At 32.3% G+C, this 19,616-nt stretch overlaps 1 protein-coding gene across 15 annotated transcripts in view; it reads right to left on the reverse strand.

The window, feature by feature from the left end:
• Positions 1-19,616, reverse strand: part of TANK (TRAF family member associated NFKB activator) — a 79,722-nt gene that overhangs the window by 25,612 nt on the left and 34,494 nt on the right. For all 15 annotated transcript variants that reach the window (XR_004955604.1, XR_004955603.1, XR_004955605.1 and 12 more), the window contains 2 exons: positions 3,603-3,711; positions 2,382-2,500 (listed from right to left, as the gene is read on the reverse strand). Coding sequence is in view for 12 of the 15 variants with exons in the window: in XM_016124464.2 (XP_015979950.2) it covers positions 2,382-2,500; positions 3,603-3,711 (228 nt within the window). In the remaining 3 variants the exon portion in view is untranslated. The remainder of the gene's footprint in view (positions 1-2,381; positions 2,501-3,602; positions 3,712-19,616) is intronic.

Here is a 19,616-nt window from a genome sequence, read left to right on the forward strand (position 1 = left end):
TTAATGGTAAATAATGACATTTAGAAGTCCTTGAAACAGGAAAAGGGACTGTAAATATTGTTTACTTAAGCATTAAATTTATGTCAGCATTTTATAGTAGTTCAATGATTTTGTAATGTACTATATAAACCCAATCATAAAACTATATTTTAAAAGTCATAATTGTACTTCTGGGTATTTCTCCAAAAAATAAAAAATAAAAAATAAAAACCAAAACAGTAATTTGAAAAGATTTACGTACCCCTATGTCCACTGTAGTGCTATTTACAATAGCCGAGATATAGAAGCAACCTAAGTGCCCATCAAAAGATGACTGAATAAAGAAGTTATGGTATATATATGTATACACACACACACACACACGCACACACACACAAAATGGAATATGACTCGGCCATAAAAAAATGAAATCTTACCATGTATAATGACATAGATGGACCTAAAAGATATTATACTGAGTGAGATAAGTCACACAGAGAAAGACAAATGATTTCACTTATATATAGAATCTAAGGAACAAAATAAATGAACAAACAAAATGAAAACAGACACATAGATACAGAGAAAAAACTGGTGATTGCTAGATAGGAGGGAGCTTGGAGGGCTGGGTAAAAAAATGAAGTATTATGAAGTACAAACTACTAGTTATAAAATAGTCACAGGGATGTAGAATATAGAGAATAGAGTCGAAATATTGTAATAATCATGTATAGTGCCAGGTGGGTACTAGACTAATTGGGGGATCACTACATAAATTATATAAATGTCTAACCATTTTGCTGCACATTTGAAACTAATATAAAATAAAATACAATAAAAAACAAACTTTAAAAAAGTCAGAATCATTGTTTCTGAATTTTGTCTTTTGCAAAATAAACCTGAATGTATTCCAGTGCCATGGTTTCTTGTATTTATCAGCATTTTAAGACAAATGGAAATTGGAGTGGGGGTGAAGAGTCAAATAAAAAAAGCCGAATGAGTCAAACTAAAAAAAAAAAAAAAAAAAGATTTCGCATTAAAAAATATTAACTGGGAGATATAAGAAACTTTTCTTTCTAAAATTTTCATTTATAGAAAGCATCAAAATATAATTTTTCAGATAGATGTTAAATAAAAACAAGTTAAGACAGTCTTAATTATGAGATCAATAACAGAATAACCCTGACACACAAACCTAAAATCTACATTTAAGAGGAAAGGAATAAAGCACTTTTGACTTAACTGGTATTGTGACTGTTAAAACAGTCCTCATTTGTCAGATCTTATTTTACTCAAAAGCTGTATCATCCCACTAAAATCCGACTCATCTCATTTAAAGAATTTCTCTTAAACATAAAATTTAAATGATTCAGAATAACATGGAGAATAATATACATCTATATATTCGCTACTTTGATTTAAGAGGTGGTAACATTCAGCCATATTTGCTTCAGAAGTTTTTGTTTAAAAAAAAAAAAAAAAGATTTAGATACAACGGAAGTCTCCTTTATCGCCTTCCCAGAATCAATCTCTTTTCTCCTCAATTATAGAGATGATCGTTTTTCTAAAGATGTGTACCCTTCCTATCCATGTTTTTATACTTTTACTACATATCTGTGTTTTTATGAACAATGTCATACCGCTTATGTTTGAAAATGTACATAAATTATTCCTATTTTGTCATTTTTAAATTTCCATTTTTTACTATTAATATATAAATATTTAGTTTATTTAAATTTTTCTAAAGTGTTTTATTGCAACGATGTAGCACTCTGCTACTGATGGATATTTAGGCTGTTTCTAACTGATGGATGTTTAGGTAGTATGAATATCTTTGTACCTGTCTCCTTGCAGATAGGGAATATTCCTTTCTATATTGTTTCAATGAAGACCTTTCCTTAAGCTGGTTAGGTGAATTTTTTTGTTTGTGTGTTTAATTTAAGCACAGGCAATTGAGGACAAAATCAGAATTTGGTTTTCTAATCCAGGAACATCTGTCTTACTAGCTACCTTAGCTTGACCTTTTTTCTTTATTAAATGCTGGTGATACCAAAAAGAGAACACTAGAAAATATGAACTAAGCTTTTAATTTACTTGGAAATATTGCTTCTATTTAGAAACATGTAAGTCATTTAACTGAACATATAGAACTTCTGCTTAGAATTTCAGTGGCAGGTCCATCTCAGGAAAATAAAATGAGGAAGCTGTGTTATGTATCAGCAGTTGATTGTTGCTTTTTTACAGAAACAATGTTAGGGTTAAAAAGAATCTTATCCACTTTCTCCCCCATTCCTGCCCACCCAAGTTATGATAGAAAACTGACTAAATAATACAGGAAATCTGTGGAACCTGATTTCTCATTCTTTATGTCCTTTAGGGAATAAACTGGCAGTGCAGTCTACCTTTGATTCTTTTTCTCTTGGTATTCCCGATTTTACTTTTTCATGTGGCTGATCAAGAGTCAAATTATTCTTCCTTGCTTCACTGTCTTCCAGCAGGGGAACAGAGCCATAACTGTTATCTGTAAAACAAAACCCTCTTGGACATAAGTAGGAAAACTTTGTTTTTGCTACCACATGGAAAACTAAAAAGACTACAAACCCAAACCCCTAATTTTAAAGAGATATTAAACTATGAATGTTAAAAACCCTTTAGAAAAATACTTACTTTGACAATTTAGACTTGCCCATTCAGATTTTGGCATATTTGCTTGCAATTCCCCCTCACCATCCCTCAAAAAACACACAAAACTCTTACTCTAACAAAATCAGTGGTATATAAAATATATAGAATTTAGAAAACTAGAATTATGTTCTTTGCAGCTTAACCATCAGCAATAACAATTAAACTTTGATTTAAGTCACATTTTTAGGTATGTATTTCTTGTTTAAGATAATCATTTGCATAACTACTAGAAAATGCAGACATGCTAAAAAGAAAAAATAAAAGCTGCCCACAATTTTTATCATCTGTGAATTATTCCTGTTAACATTTTGGCTTATATTTTATCAGACTTTTTCTTTTCTTATACATATAAATTCACACAATAATTTCTTTTGCACAAATAAAATACTTATTTTTGTATTGTGTTTTGCTCATTTTGCTATATATCATGAGTACATGTCATGGTAGTAAGTTAATCTATTATCATTACTTTTCTTGGCTACCTAGTTGTTCATTATATGAACGACTATAATTTTATCTGTTAGATATTTCTTTATTTCTAGTTTTTTTCATTTTTAGAAATTCTGCTGTGATGAGCATCCTTGCATACTTATCTTTGAGTACTTAAGCAAATATTTTCTTATGATATATTTTTAGAACTTAAATTTTTGGGTTAAAAGGCACAGACATTTTAAAAAGCTTTGGTTATTTATTGGCAAATTGTCTTCTAGGAAATTTTATCAACTTAAGAGTTCCTCCATATAGTATATGTGAATGTCCATTTTCCCATATCTTGCAAGTGTTTATTTCTTAAATAAACATAGTAAGTAACTGTACCACAGTTATTAAAGCGTGAGAACTATTGATAAACAAAGAAAAAATAAAATAGAAAAACTTGACTTCCATCTTTCTTTTCTAGAAGTGGTTCAAAAAATACACAAAAATTTGCATGAACATACCTCGACTGGAATTTACAAGAAGTAACTGTGATTTTAGCCTGTCAATAATAGTTTGTTGAAGTGACAGCTGTTTCTGTTGCTCACGTATTCTCAGCTCATAGTTCTCAGTCTGTTGATAGAAAAACCAGTTAGTCTGATATTTACTGAAAGATATGTATATACATTTACTGTCTATTAATGATTATAAAGACATAAGTTGCCCATATTGCTTTTACCCAGGTATTGAGCATTTATTTATGAGCTAAAAACTGGCTCCAGCAATGTATTTGTAATCATTACAAACATCTGTAATTTAAAACACTTAAAACACTGTAAAATTTTAAAAATCATCTTAAGGGAAAATTTCAGTTAAGAGTTCAACATAGGGTTTTTTTGGTCCTTCAGTTAGAATACAAATTGTAATTTAGAATTTAATCCTTAATGATAACTAAAAGGGCATAAATGATAAAATCGATGCTATCTTGTTATTCTATAAAAATACCAACTTAAAAAGGGTAAGATTTCATGTCTTTTAAACAAACACACTTTCCAATTTATTTTTAGAGCATAAAAACAAAAAAGAAGTGGTGCTCACTAAGACAGTATGAAAACTAAAGGAACATATACAAATTATAAAATTATACTGTTCATAAACTTCTTTTCTAAAAGTTTTAAGAAGTCCAGAAAACACATGGTTAATCTTTAGTGGATATCTTGAATATCATAATTTTCCTTATATTTTTAATCCAGTCATCTTGCTATTTTATTTCAATGGCTGTGAGAATTAAGCAATGAAAGAAGACACAAGTTTGCATTAGAGAATACAGATACTGTAAACCTTCAAACGAATATGAAAATGTTGCATTACAGTTATCAAATTAGTACCAGTCTTAAAACTATATTACCAAAAACATTAGAGGATTCTTGACCAATTTCTATCATTGGAAGAACAAATAAATAAATGATTAAATTATAAATTCCCTGAACCATGAAATGGGGTCCTAATAATCTCAGAATGTACTTTGGTAGATACTAAATATTTGATTTTGAGTTGATTCATAATCAAAGTTCAAAATCAGTTAATCTCTATTGTTTTCAGAGATGAATAAGCCTAAAGTTCTTTATAAATCACATAGCTCTTCCCAGATTCCCAAAATGAATTAGCTTAAGAAATTAAAGCAAAATCCCACATTTTCCCAAATAAAAGGTCACATTTTATACACTTCAAACATAACCGAGAACTGATAAATAACACAAGTGATATGCCATCATTATATGTCGCTTAAGTGCAGTCTTACATTACCTGATACTCCTATAGAGCTCTGCAACATAATTATAGGACGTATTCAGTACTTGCGTATTGAAAACAAAATTTAAGGAAATAAAGAATCTAAGTTTAAAAAATCCAAGTAAATTTTATTATTACAAGTAGAAGAATTAACCTTTGTGAGTCCCTCAGGACCATAAGCCCTATGACCAAATATCAGAACTGTATCTTTAATACCAAAATCCAGTCTAGGGTCAGATTTCCCAGGACATGACACCTTATATAAATTTACATTCAAGGCTCTAGAAAGAGTGGGTAGATTGACTGAAAGGATTCAAATGTCTATGACAAATTCTGTACAACCTTAAATTTACCTGGGCTACACACAGCCACCAGGGCTGAGGAATCAGAAAAGAAGTAAGTTGATGTTACAGTTTTCTCTATTTCTGTTTATTAAGAACTTTCTCCAAAGAATTCAAAGCTCTTTACAAACAATGACCAACAATTACCCATTCTTTCGCTATATTTTGATAGGTATGTACATTCTATTATTCAGACATTAAGTAACCAGCGCAAAAACTTAGCAAGTTAGAAATAGGCCTAGTATAAATGTGTAAGTTTATTCGAGCTTCAGCCCATTCTCCATCTACTATACATATTTTTTTCACCAACTTAATGAAAAACCAGGTGACCTGTATTTTCTTTTGGACCCAACTGAAAAAGCTTCTTCCAGGTAATTTTCATCTTCTAGTTTCTGGCTTAAAAACATACTTTAACACATCTGCATATAATATAATAAATGAATAATGCTGAAAATGTATTCATTAACTTAGAAAAATCAATAGATGAACAACTATTTCAAGTTGAAGTTTTGAACTATTTCTTAAACCACTCAATAAAGTACTTTAAAAACTCAAGCAAATTCTATATTAATTTCAAAACTAATACTTTCACAGACTATCAAGGAAAAGAGAATAACATTGGTCCATATTCCCTCACTGCTCTCTCCACATACTTAAAGAAATTACAGTATTCTAGTCTAACTGTCTATATGTCTGATTTCCCTTCAAACTATGACCTCCTCAAGGGCAGAGTCTATTTTCTCCTGATATCTCCAGAGTATAGCTGAGTCCCTGGCAAATACTGAATACATAAAGTACTTTAAGTTGTTAAAGAAATATCACAGAAATAGATATGCCTTCAGAAGTGACCAGAAAGAATGCAGAAAAGGCTTTGCTTACATTTCTATAAGGGAAACAGGAAAAGTGGAGATAAGGTCAGTGGGTGAATAAGACAGAAAGAAGTAATGTTTGAGAAAATAAATGCAAAAAATAGGCAATGTCTGGCTTTCTTTGAAAAAAAAGGGAAATTTATACCATCAGAAAAAAAAAGGTAATGATTTGAGAAAAGAAAAACACATATTCAGAAAATAGTATAAAGATTTTGACTACAAGGCTATGAGAGGGAAAGTCCAGAGGTTGTTATATCAAATTAGGAAATAACCAGGTAGAATTCAGTTTGGAAACTAAAAGAAACAAGTTTTTTTGTTTGTTTGAATTAAATGCTTTTGTCCACTGAATGAATCTGAATAAACTTATAACTTGAAAAGTCCTTTTAAAAGGTCAGGTAATTATTGCATTGTCACAGTATTTTTTAAAATAAAAATTGCAAAGCAAGTACATTCCAGCACTATCGAAGACCCTACAAAACAGAAAAATCACTAACAACCACATTGAAAATGTACAACAGCAATGTCTTGTCAACACTTCTGTACAGAGCATAGACATGACAGCTAAAACAGACAGAAGAGAAGATGCTTTTGACAGCCAGTGTGTGTGAGTGATTCTTTGAGTCAGATGGCAGCAACAAGTTACCAACTAAGAGATCTGCATGACAACTAACCATCCATCTGTATCAAACACCATCTGGCCAAGATGACTCTGGCTTCTGTGTATTTGACACTCCTTCCAATTCTAAAGACTAGCAAAACAAGTGGTCTACCAGCATCTAAAGAGGTAAAACAGGTACTTAGGTACTTGTGCCATAAAGTACTTTGTATTCTTTCTTAGTCTTCAAATGCAAAACTTAAAACAATGGTGATTAATATAGTACACAACTTAAATTTATTAAAAATGGTTGTCTATACATACTCTCGACTATCATAAATCAAGGAAGAGCTTATCTTAAGAAATGTCCCTTTATCCAGGCAAAATTTCAATCCATCTTCAAAACTAAAGCAGCATGTTCTCTATAATTTTGGACATACGGCTGCTCAAGTTTTCATGAGTTTCATTAATATTAAAATAGTTCTATAAATTGAATTTTTCCTCTTATTGTTGATAACAAAAATTCTCATTTTTCATATTTTCTAAAGCATTTATTTCCTAGATGGGGGAAAAAAAGGTTCAAGTGTCCTTAAGTCATCTATAACAATCGTAATGGAGCAAACACTTTCTCTTTTCATCCTTAAAGACCTCAATATTCTGAAATACACCATTGTTTCCCTCAAGTATAAAAAGAATAAGACTCTAATAAATGTTGACTTGATTAAAAGAAGTCTCAATTAAAAAACCTTTCAAACTTTTCCAATAGTAACAAAGAGAACAAAAGCTGTATTAAAGGATGTGCTTGGCTGCCACAAATGCTCTCAATAGGGAGCTCCATAGTTCATGAAAGAAGATTATTAAATAATTATCTCGATATATAGCACTTTAGACACAAACTAAATGTCTTATCTTGACACTCTGGTGAACTGAACATCAACTTCAACTTTAAATTTAAAAAATGAGATTGTGTAGGATTAGCAAATCAGAGATCCTAGTTGGCATAGTTCATTCATTTGTCAACCATTCTTGGCTGTATTCTCTTATAACTAGATTATAAACCTTGCCCTCTCTTGCGCTCCCAATACCAAGACTTATCCAGGAGGTCTACAGTTTGATAGATAAGATTATCAATCTGCTTATCCACTATTAGGTGACTGGGCTGCCACCAATTTCTCAGCATGTCAAATGGTAAACTAACACAAATTATTTTTATTTTACAATCTTGTGTTTTGGTCCTGATTAAATTACTTAGCCTTTTTGAGCTTCAGTTTCTTTCTCTCCAAAATGAAAATAATATTTACTTGAAGGACTAAAAGAGATTTTATGTATAAAATATCTGGTACATAATAAACTCTTTGTAAATGCTAGTTCTTTTCCTCTAATAATGAGCAAAGTACCTACATAATATCTATTATGTGCACACATAAACGAAAGCTCTAATTACCATTGAACACAGGTAATTTGTCACCAGACTTACCACACAACCACCCCATGCTCTAAGCCAGTTCTCTGTCTTCTAGTTCATTGTAACCTAGGTCTCAGAAGTTTCTTTTTGAGAAATCAGTGTGATATCTCCATTGAATCAAAAACATTCTGTCAACCAAAAAAAAAAAAAAAAAAAAAAATCCCTGGTTGTTCGACGTTTGCAAAGAAAGTTTATAAAGCCTATAAAAAGTAGGCTCAAAATGATTAAAGAAATAATGGCTGTTAAAAATTACAAAAGTGGCACATTTGCTGAAAAAATGCAAAACAAAATGTCTACCATTTTGAAAAACCTAGATATGTACAAAGTATATCTTACTTTTCAAAAAAATGCAAACTATTCTGTAATCAAAGATTTCAACAACTCATCATTATATCTTTTTTATGAATACTTGCTATGCACCAAAATCAGAGGGCTTCTTTCTCATTTAACCCTTACACTGACCTTCTAAGAAGGTTATAGATGAGAAAACTGAGGTACAAAGAGGTATAAAATAACATGTCTAAGGTTTCTCAGGTATTAGAGCTGGGATTTGAATTCAGGTTTGCCCAACCACAGAGCCTAAGCTGCTAACTAATCACTATGGCATATCATGTGAGTATACCTAGCTCTACAAAGGTCCTCTTTTTGCTATGTATTTTCCCCTTGAGAAATCTCATCCCCAGTGGCTGGTAATATGCCAGACTCTCAAGATTCTTGTAGCTCAAACCCATCCTCTGATCTGTGTCCAAGTACTACTGGAAAAACATTTCAAATTTTACTCATTCAAAACTGATGATCTCCTCCCTCCAATTACCCCATTCCCACTCACCCTGCCCTGCTCCCCTCAAAACTGGGTCCTTTGCTAGTATTCTTTCTCTCAGTATATGGAACCACTGTCTATCCAGAAAGCTATAACCATAATTGACATCTTCTTGTTCTACAGCCAATCCATTACCAACTGTCAATTTTAATCTTAAGTTTCTCAAACCTATCCACTTTTTGATCTCCAATGTAGCCAGTTCAACCATCACTACCTCTATAAACTACTGCAATAGCTTAATGGCTCTCCCTAAATCTACCAATCCATTGTCTCTATACTCTACTTTGTTCTTTGAGAAACGCAAATCTAATCATATCACCCACTCTTTCCTCCCACCCCTCCTCCAAAAAACCTTAAATGATTTGCTATTGCTCTTACAGAATAAAGAACCAAAAAATTCTCAGCATACCTCTAAGACCCTACAGTCTTGACCCTGACTCTCTTCACTGCACTATTTCCCTTATATTTATAGTTCTTTTAGGCCAATGGGTCTTTATAACACAGGTCCTTGTACCTGGAAAGCTCCCAACTTTGCCCTTTCAAAAGTTACTTCAGATTGTCTTCTCTGACCTCCTAGAATAGATTGAGTTCCTAAAAGACATTCTAATAGCAGTTTAGCTTTCTTCCTAATATTCAGATTTTTAAACTTTACATTTGAGATCGTCTGACTAGTCTCCGCTTTACTAGACTGTGCCACTGCTCTATGAAGCAGGGAGCATGTCTGCTTATCATTGTAGACCCAGAACTTAGAGCATTTTCTGATACAATATACTGAGTAGGTGCTCAAAATAGTTGTGAAAAAAAATCAGAATTTAAATATTCCTAATTATTAATAGATTTTGAACCTACCTGTCTAAAAGTTTTGACAGGACATAGTTCTAGAAATAAAAATCTGGAAACAAAAATCTGAAATGAAGGGTACAATCATTTAAAATTCTGGTAGGTGGAAAATGAGTACTAACAAAGTACTAACAAGTACAATAGAAGAAATAAACCTTCGATTAGAAACAGCTAGAAGCACTTTTATTCTAATAGCAGTAGCTTCAGTAGGAAAAGATCAGAGTGAATTGCTCTATCTCCACCAATACTTTATAAAGAGATATGTTTTGGGGGTATAAAGAAAGGGAAAAAAGGGTAATAAATAATAATGAGGGAGGGCATTAACATCTCAAGTGAAAGCAAAGGCATTAAAAAAAATTGTATCTACAATAAAGGCATTTTATGCCTCATGCCATCCTTTAAAACATATTTTTTAGACTTTTAGAGGTAACATAAGCCTTTGGACTGAGACTACATTTAAGATGGGTCAAGATCAGCGCTAAAAAAAAGCAATCTGACAAGACAGTCTTTATGGCTTTACATTTATGTCAGAAAAATGTTTGGATCTGTAATTTATGATAAAAAGAGCACAGTTCAAATTTAGTCTTATCTGAGGCCTTTACTTTAGACACACTGGTTAGTCAATAAGGCTCTTTGCTTAGCAAATGGGATAGTTATAAATAAATATTCTGTATCATTCACTTTTCTTACCAGTACAAAGAAAATGTAACTTATAGCACAGCACCTGAACTATCTTAGAATTAAGATTTCTTCCTTTCTATACAAGAAATTGTTGTTTTTTCTCTCTTAATCAAGAACAGAGCAGGAAGAGACAAATTTGCTTTACTCTGTATTTCTCTTTGCAACAAGATTTATATTTTCTAATTATATAATACAAAGGATCTTAGGACAAGCAGATCAGCTATAAAAAGTCTTCTGTAATTTAATCATATATAAATACGGTAACCTGACTTTAAAATGGCAATCAGTTAAAATTTTCAATTTTTTAAATTATTATGGATTCTTCTGAAATGATGGTCAAAGAAAAAATAGAGGATACTTAAATCTTTACTAAATATATTTCATTTCCCTCACAGAACAGTGGCAGAAATGGATGACAAGCAACTTGGTATATGTAATAAAACTGATTAGATATTTATTTCTACATTATGAAATCTTGTGATATTTGAAACTCTCCAGGAAACTTTAGTTTGTAGTCAGCCACAAGTGGCAAAGACTGCTAATTACTCTCTCATATGCATTCTCATTCTTTCTCCTAATAATATAAACTATTAGCTGGACACATGGTCATCCGGCTAGAGAATGTATTGACCAGCCTTCCCCAATACTACATGTGGCCATGTAACTAAGTTCTGACAAATAGGTTGTGAACAGAAGTGACTTGTACAAATTCTGGACCACATCATTAAAAGGAAGCTGCCTGCTCTTTCCTGCTTCTCTCTCTTCTCACTGGCAGGGAAATGGTAACAACTAAAGAAGCCATTGTGATTCCAGAGAGGGAAACCATGTTTTACGGATGCTTGAACTGCCTTACTAGACCTGGCTACGTATCTCTGGACTGTTGTTACATGAGAGAGAAATCAACTTCTATCAATCACAATATTTCTCGGTCTCTTTGTAATAACAGCTAGCCCTATACAATAACTAACTCAGGTACCAAGCCAACTCTAGCACTGCCCTATGTAATAGTCTCTTCCCTTATTCTGTAAGCATATTAAAAGTTGTCTATGTCAGGGGCTACTGTGTTTTAAACAGTCCTCTACTTTGGAACATTCAGAAGACTTTAGTATGGATGCACATGAATTCTTACACAAGGCAAGAAACAGAATGAACAATATTAGACTGTGAACCCTTTAAGTGAATGCTCTATGTTTCATTTAACTTTGAATCCCTAGCATTTATTATGTGCATGGCACATCATAAATTGTTCACAGGATGAAGAAAGAAAATATTAACAGTAAGCTTTTGGTATGAGATGTACAAATCACAAAGTAAGGATTCATCCAAGAAAAGGAGACTATATTTGATTCTTCATAGTGATGGGAAGAAAACAATTTGAAAACTTGGAATGGGCTGTGATTTAGGTAGTATAATGAATATGGAGTTTGGAGTTGGATAAACCGAGTTTCAGTACAGATTCTACCACTTAGGTTGAAAAACTAACTTGATTCTCAGTTTCTTCATTTGAAAATGGGGCTAATGATGTTGACTTTGTAGGGCTAGGAGAATTTACATATAAAAGATGTGACATTTTGCTAGACACTAAGACAAACAATTTAATGGCATGGTGGCAGGACTTCCTAGGCATAACAATGGAAACTTTGGTATAGGACTAAAAGAAAAACACTACTAAAGGGGCAGGGAAAGTAAATATACTTGATGATCAATAGTAGGACATTAGTAGTAGCCTAGTGAAGTGATTTAGGATAAATGAAAGGCAGTATTACTCTACACACCAGTTTATAAAAACTCATAACTCACTTCAAATAGTACAAGTGAGAAAAAAAATAACGGATATATAAGTTCAGGTCTGACATTCAGCTTAATGTGCCTTCCAAGGGGACATGAGATATATGGATCTAGAGCTCAGAGGGAAAATCTAGAGAAGGAAGATAAATTTAGGAGTCACTGTCATAGGTATCTGAAGCCACAGGGGAAGATGAGATAGCTCATACAATAATGTAAAGTTAAGAAGCAAAGAGGGCTCTGAAAAATTCTAATATTCAGTGGCCTGACAGTAAAGGAATCTAATAAAGGTGACTTGAGGAATGGGGTCCAGGAAGGTACAAGAAAAATCAAATATGGTGTCCATGATGTTAAAGAAAAATAGTGTTTTAAGGAAGAGAGGTAGGTACAAGAGATTTGGTCAGCTGTGAAATGAAATGAGGTAGCTCTGTATGTATGAACTTGAAAGGTTTGATGATTTTAGGTAAAGAAGTTATAGACATAAAATCTGTGGTCACATTTTTTCAAATCCCAGCTCTACTAACTTTACTACTTGGTAGCTGTGTGGTTGTGGGCATGTTATGTCACCTCTTTGCACTTCATTTTCCTCATCTGAAAAATGAAAATAATACTTCCTTCTACAATTTGTATAATGATGAAATTAGATGACTGTAAAGCACTTTGGCAAACATTGGTCTCAATAAATTTTAGTGATGATGATAGTAAAGTTAAAGATTTAAAAAAATTTAAAACCTTTTCAGATTAAGATGACTCCATTTTTGAAAAAATAAGATTCACATATTCTGGAAGAACACATATCAAATTACTAACAATGGCTGCCCTTTGGGAGTGAAGGAGAAGACCATCACTTTACATTCTGTATTCCTGAATTATTTACATTTTTTTCAATAAGCAGGGCGCTTTAAATTTTGGCTAATATTCTAAAAATCAGTTACCTGCCTTATTTGTCTTTGTTTGCCCTGATTAATTTGAAATACTCAAATGCCTCTGCTTGATAGAATGTTCTTAACTGGATGTAGCACACTGACTTCTCAAAGAGCTTCAGTGTCTTAAATTGCTGTGAACTAAAAGAAACACTGTGAGAAGAACTGGCTTGGAGTATGAACTAAGTGGTAATAGGCTGGAGAGTTTATTCAAACTGATGACATATGCATAATAAAACAGTAAGAAAATACAGGCTAAACCAATTCATTTTTGTAATAATTTTTTTAAGGTGTGGTAAGACATATAACATAAAATTTGCCATTTTAACCATTTTTAAGTGTATAGTTATGTGGCATTAATTATACTCACACTGTTGAGTAACCATCTCCAGAATTTTTTCATCTTCCCCAACTGAAACTCTGTACCTATTAAATATTAACTCTCCACTCCCCTTAGCATCTAGGAACCACCCTACTTTGTCTCACTCAATCTGACTACTCTAGGTATCTCATATAAGTAGAATCATACAATATTTGTCCTTTTGTGATAGGCTTATTTCACTTAGCGTAACATCTTCAAGGTTCATCCATGTTGTATCACGTGTCAGAATTTCCTTTAAGGCTGAATAATATTCTATTGTGTGTATACACAGCATTTTGTTTATCCATTCATCCATCAATTGGCACTATTGTAAACAAGGCTGCTATGAACACGAGTGATCTCTTTGACTCTCTGCTTTCACTTCGTTTGAGTATATATCCAGAAGTGGAATTGTTGGATCATATGCTAATTTTATGTTTATTTTATTCTTGAGAAAATGCCATACATTTTCCATAGTGGCTAAACCATTTTACATTCCCATCGCAATGTAAAAGAGTGCTAATTTCTCCACACCCTCACCAATACTTATTTTTTCTCCCTTAATGTTTATAATAGCCATCCTGATAGGTGTGTAGTAGTATCTCATTTTTGGTCATTTTGGTTTGCACTTCCCTAATGACTATGATGTTGAGCATCTTTTCATGTGCTTCTTGGTCATCTGTGTAACTTTAGAGAATGTCTATTCAATTTTGCTTTTTGTTGATGTTGAACTGTAGAAGTTTTCGTATAATCTGGGTATCAATCCTTTGTCAGATATATGATTTGCAAATATTTCCCATTCTTTACATTGCCTTTTCCCTCTGTTTGAGAGTATCCTTTGGTGCATAAAAGTTTTAGTTTTGATGGAGTCCAACTTATCAAATATTTCTTTTGTTGCCCATGCTTTTGGTACCATATCAAAGAAATCATTGCCCAATCCAATGTCATGAAGCCTCTTCTTTTGATTTCTTCTAAGAGTTTTATATTATTAATTCTTGCATTGAGGTTCTGATTTAATTTTTGTATATGGTGAAAGGTAAGGATCCAACCCATGAACATGAAAAATTTCCCCAGATGTCGGTGTCTTCTTTAATTTCTTTTAGCAATGTTTTGCAGTTTTCAGTGTTTAAGTTTGTTGCCTACTTAGTTAAGATTATTCTTAAGTATATTATTCATTTTATAATATTGTAAATGAAATTTTAATTTTAATGTTAATATACAGAAATGGCACTGATTTTTTATTTTTTATCCTGCAACTCTGCTGAATTTATTAGTTCTAACAATTTTTTTTGGTGGAATTTTTAGGGTTTTCTACATATAAGATCAGTTCATCTGCAAACATAATTTTCTTCTTTTCAAATCTGTTTAACATTTTTCTTGCTTAACTGCTTTGGGTAGGACTTCCAGTACAATGTTGAATAGAAGTGGTGAAAATGGGCATCTTAGTTTTGTTCCTGATCTTAGATGAAAAACTTTGTCTTTCACCATGGAGTATTATGTTAGCTATGGATTTTCCATATAGGGCCTTTATTATGTTGAAATTGTTTTCTTGTACTCCTAGTTTGTGGAGTGCTTTTATTGTAAAAGGTGCTGAATTTTATCAAGTACTTCTTCTGCATCAATTGAGATGATCATGTGGTTTTTCCCCACTTCATTCTGTTAAAGTGGTATTACATTGACTGATTTTGTATGTTGATCCTCCTTGCATTGCAGGAATAAATCTATCTTTGTCAAGGTGTGTAATGTTTGTAATATGCTGTTGAAATAGGTTTGCCAATATTTTGTTCAGCATTTATATATCAATATTTGTAGGGGATATTAGTCTGGAGTTTTCTTGTAGTGTCTTTGTCTGGCCTTGGTATTAGGGTGATACTGGCTTCAGAGAATGAGTTAGGAAGTGTTCTATCCTAAGCAATTTTGAGGGGAGAATGTAAGAAGGACTGGTGTTAATTTTTACTTGAATGTTCTGTAGAATTCACTAGTGAAGCCACATGGTTCTGCGCTTTCATTGTTGGGAACTTTTTTTTTACTGTTTCAATATCTTTACTAGGTATAGGTCTATTCAAATTTTCTATTTCTACATGATTCAGCCTTGGTAGGTTGTTTCTGGGAATTTGTCCATTTTATCAAGATTATCCAATTTGATGGTATGTAACTGTTTATAGTACTTTCATAACTCTTTATTTCTGCTATATTGGTAGTAATGTCCCCTCTTTCATTGCAGATTTTAGTTATCTCAGGCTTTCTCTTCCTCCGCATTAGTCAATTTAGCTAAAGTTTTGTCAATTTTTCTGGCCTCTTTGGAGAACCAACTCTTGGTTTTCTTGACTTTATTAGTTTTCTATTCTCTATTTTGTTTATCATTGCTCCAATCTTTACTATTTCTTCTTTCTATTAACTTTGGGCTTGGTTTGTTCTTCTTTTTCTAGTTTCTTAAGCTGTAATGCTGGTTTTTGATTTCAGATTTTCTTTTTACTGTAAACATTTATATCTAAAAATCTCCCTCTTAGCATTGCTTTCCCAGCATCCCATAGTTTTGGTATGTTGTGCTTTCATTTTCCATTGTCGCCAAGGTATTTTCTAATTTTCCTCGTGATTTCTTCTTTGACTCACTGTTTTCCCACATATTTGTGAATTTTCCCATTTTCCCTCTGTTGTTTATTTCTTGTTTTAGCCCTCGTGATTAAAAATGATATTTTGTATGATTTCAATCTTTTCAAATTTGAGTCACTTTTAATGGCCTAAAATATAGTCTATCTTTTTAATGGCCTAATATATAGTCTTTCTCAAGTAAACTTGAGAAAAACATGAATTCTGCTGTTGTTGGGTCGAGTATTATGTGTCTGCTAGTTCCAACTGGCCTATAATGTGATTCAAGTCCTCTATTTCCTTATTACTTTTCTCTCTGGTTGTTCTATCCATTATTAAAAGTGCACAAAGCAGAATATTAAAGTTTCCTATTGTTACCGTACAGCTATCTATTTCTTTTAATACTGCCATTTGTTTGATTCATTTATTTTCAAACTTTGATGTTTGGTGCATATAGGTTTATAACTGTTATATCTTCTTGATGAATTGATCCTTTTATCATTATATAATGTCCCTCTTTATCTTTTGTAATCACTTTTGACATAAAGCCTGTTTTGTCTGATATTAGTATAGCCGCTTTTAATGTCTTTTAGTTACTTTTTGCATTGAATCATTTTCCATCCTTTCGTTTTCAATTTATGAATGTTCTCAAATCTAAAATGAGTCTTGTAGATAGCATATGGTGGGATCCTGTTTTTTATTTTTTAATCTACTCTGCTAATTTATTCTGCTAATCTAGGTCAGTCATGGGCAAATAGAAATGCCATGAAATTTTCTGTTTTGAATGTGTTTTTTTCTTGACTCCTTGTTCCCTTGATTGCTCTAGATCACTAACTGATTGCTAGAGGTCATATAAAGTTATTTCGGTCAGTCTGTAGTTTGGCATTTTTGTGGAGTAATGAGGGCCTAGAACTTCCTAGTTTGCAATCTTGCTGATGTCACTTAATAAACCAATTCTTTAAGTACAATGTTAGACAGCTAGCCTTATTCATAGAAAAGATCCCTTGGGGCCTTTTGGTCATCAGAATGACAGGCCACTTCTCCAAGGTTATCCTCTTGCTTCTCTTCATCTCCTGCTTTATCCTCTTTTCCCCTGGTACCTCCTCCTATCACCTCAAGTATCATTTCTACAAAGACAACTCCCAAATCTGTATTTAAACTGGTACCTTATACCAAAGATCCATACTTCAACTGCCTGATCAAATAATAATTTCCTTTAGCAAAATCAGAGTTCTCTGTTTCTGTGGCTGTATCATCAATCTTCCGGTCATCTAGGCTGAAAAGTTTGTAAATGGTAGGAATGGTATTTAAAAATTCAGGTCTGACTTCAGAGCCTTTGCTTTATCTTCATACTAGAAGACAGAAGTTTGAGAAGTTGTATAGATCATCTTATTACTAAAGATTCTCAGTGAGGAATACCTAGCTTGTTTTACTCCAATGTTCGATTTTATTTCTGAGAGTAGATACATGCAGACAATTAGTGATTTATATTTAGTACATGTGATTCTATAATTTCAAAAATGATAAATGTTCCATAAAATAAAATCCTAACAAATGTCATAAGTACAAATATCTTCTCAGAAAAAGTTTTAGAAAAAAATTAATTTAAAAAGTATAATGAATGAGATCAAAGTATAAAACTCAATGTTAGAACTCTTATTTTATTATACAACAGGCATACCTTATTATATTGCACTTCACTTTACTGAGCTTCGTAGATACTGCATTTTCATCAACACTGAGGCAAGACCCTTCACCAGCAAAAAAGATTATAACTCACTGAAGGCTCAGAAGAACTTATTGAATAAATTGGACATAGAATATTGTGTAAGTTAAAGTGTATAGCATGTTATTTTGATACATTTATTGTAATATTATTTATTATAGTGATATTTATCGCATTACATAATTATAGTACAATATTATTGTCTATATTCATTGTACTATACATTAAAATCTCTATGGCTTAGTTCCTTGCTTGAACACTTAAACGCCAACAATCTTATTCCCACCCCCATCTCCCTGGTTACCACCATCTAACTGTTTTTTACAGATCTGACATTTTTTGATTTTCCATATAAGTGATACATGACAACCCTTCTAACTCCTGGCCACCACCATCTTCTGCATGCCCTCTTATCTTCATATGCAGCTATGTTTCCATCTTGTTACCTCCAGTCGTCAGAGGAATGTGTTTTTCCTTTTGTTCACAGTAAATTCTTTAACCTATTTCTGAATTTCCAGTGACCAACTGGTTGGCCTTATTTTCTTTTGTACTGCAACTATTTCTTCACTCTATACCCTCTAACTCAGAAATGTTACCCACATTCATGGCTATAATAAAATCTGTTGTTCCATAATCTGTACCTACAATCTAATTAAGAACTCTACATAGGCTTCTAGATCCATATCTATAATCATCCATTGGACATTTTCACCTGCATGCCCCACAGGTAACTATATCTAATTATACATCTTCTTTCCTTATCCTCCAAACTGCAACTTCTTCATTCTTGGTTTCAGTCATCGGCACCACCATTAATTCAGTCTTCTATTCCAGATACTTGGGTATCATCCTAAAATCTATGCCGCCTTCTCAGAAGTGGCCTGTATTCAGTTGCCACGTACTTTCTATTCTGTCTCCTAAGTAAATCTTAGATCTCTTCTCCAATTCATCCCTACTACTTAAGTCGTTTTGATTGTTTGAAATGACTGCCACTCATTTTTTCTTTAAAAAATATTAGTATAACATATGTACATATATTTAATATTTGTATATTTACAGGTAATTATATGTAAATATAATGTAAATTACATTTAATTACATATAAATGCCTAATTTATATATAGTGCAATTTGATGGTTGCCACTTATTTTTATACTCCTGGTTCTTAGAACATTGCTTGGCATCAAATATGTCTGTTGAGGTGAATTGCACATTGTTCTCTATCCTATCTATCTTCTATCCCACTGTCAGGAAGACTTTTCTAAAACATATTAATCTTTCAGTAAATTTTAGTTAAGTAAAAATACTATACAAGCTACTTAGTCATATTGATCATGACAGTGTCTTAATATACCTTCATAGATTCTTTTCTTGTACTGCCCTCTTGTTCTTTTTGGAACCATAGGATCACCTTATAACACACTGTGTACAGGGATAATTTTAAAAAGCTGAAACTTCTGGTTAAGTCATTAAAGATTTCACTGAAATAGTCTACTTTTAACTGTTTAGTTAAAGGATGAGACTATTATAAACTAATAATAAGTTTAGTTCTAGGATTCCTTAAAATTTGTACTCTCTTCCTGCCAGCCAAAAAAAAAAAAAAAATGTAAAAAAAAAAAAAAAAACAAAAAACAAAACTAGCTGAGACAGTGATACTTCTAACTTTCAGTTTGTCATTTTATTTAAAAATTATTTATGAAAGATAACATTTGTCATCTTTTCTCAACACAATCACCTTAAAATAAACTCTTC

Source organism: Rousettus aegyptiacus, unplaced genomic scaffold (assembly GCF_014176215.1).
Source record: "Rousettus aegyptiacus isolate mRouAeg1 unplaced genomic scaffold, mRouAeg1.p scaffold_m13_p_2, whole genome shotgun sequence".
Classification (NCBI taxonomy): Eukaryota; Metazoa; Chordata; class Mammalia; order Chiroptera; family Pteropodidae; genus Rousettus; species Rousettus aegyptiacus.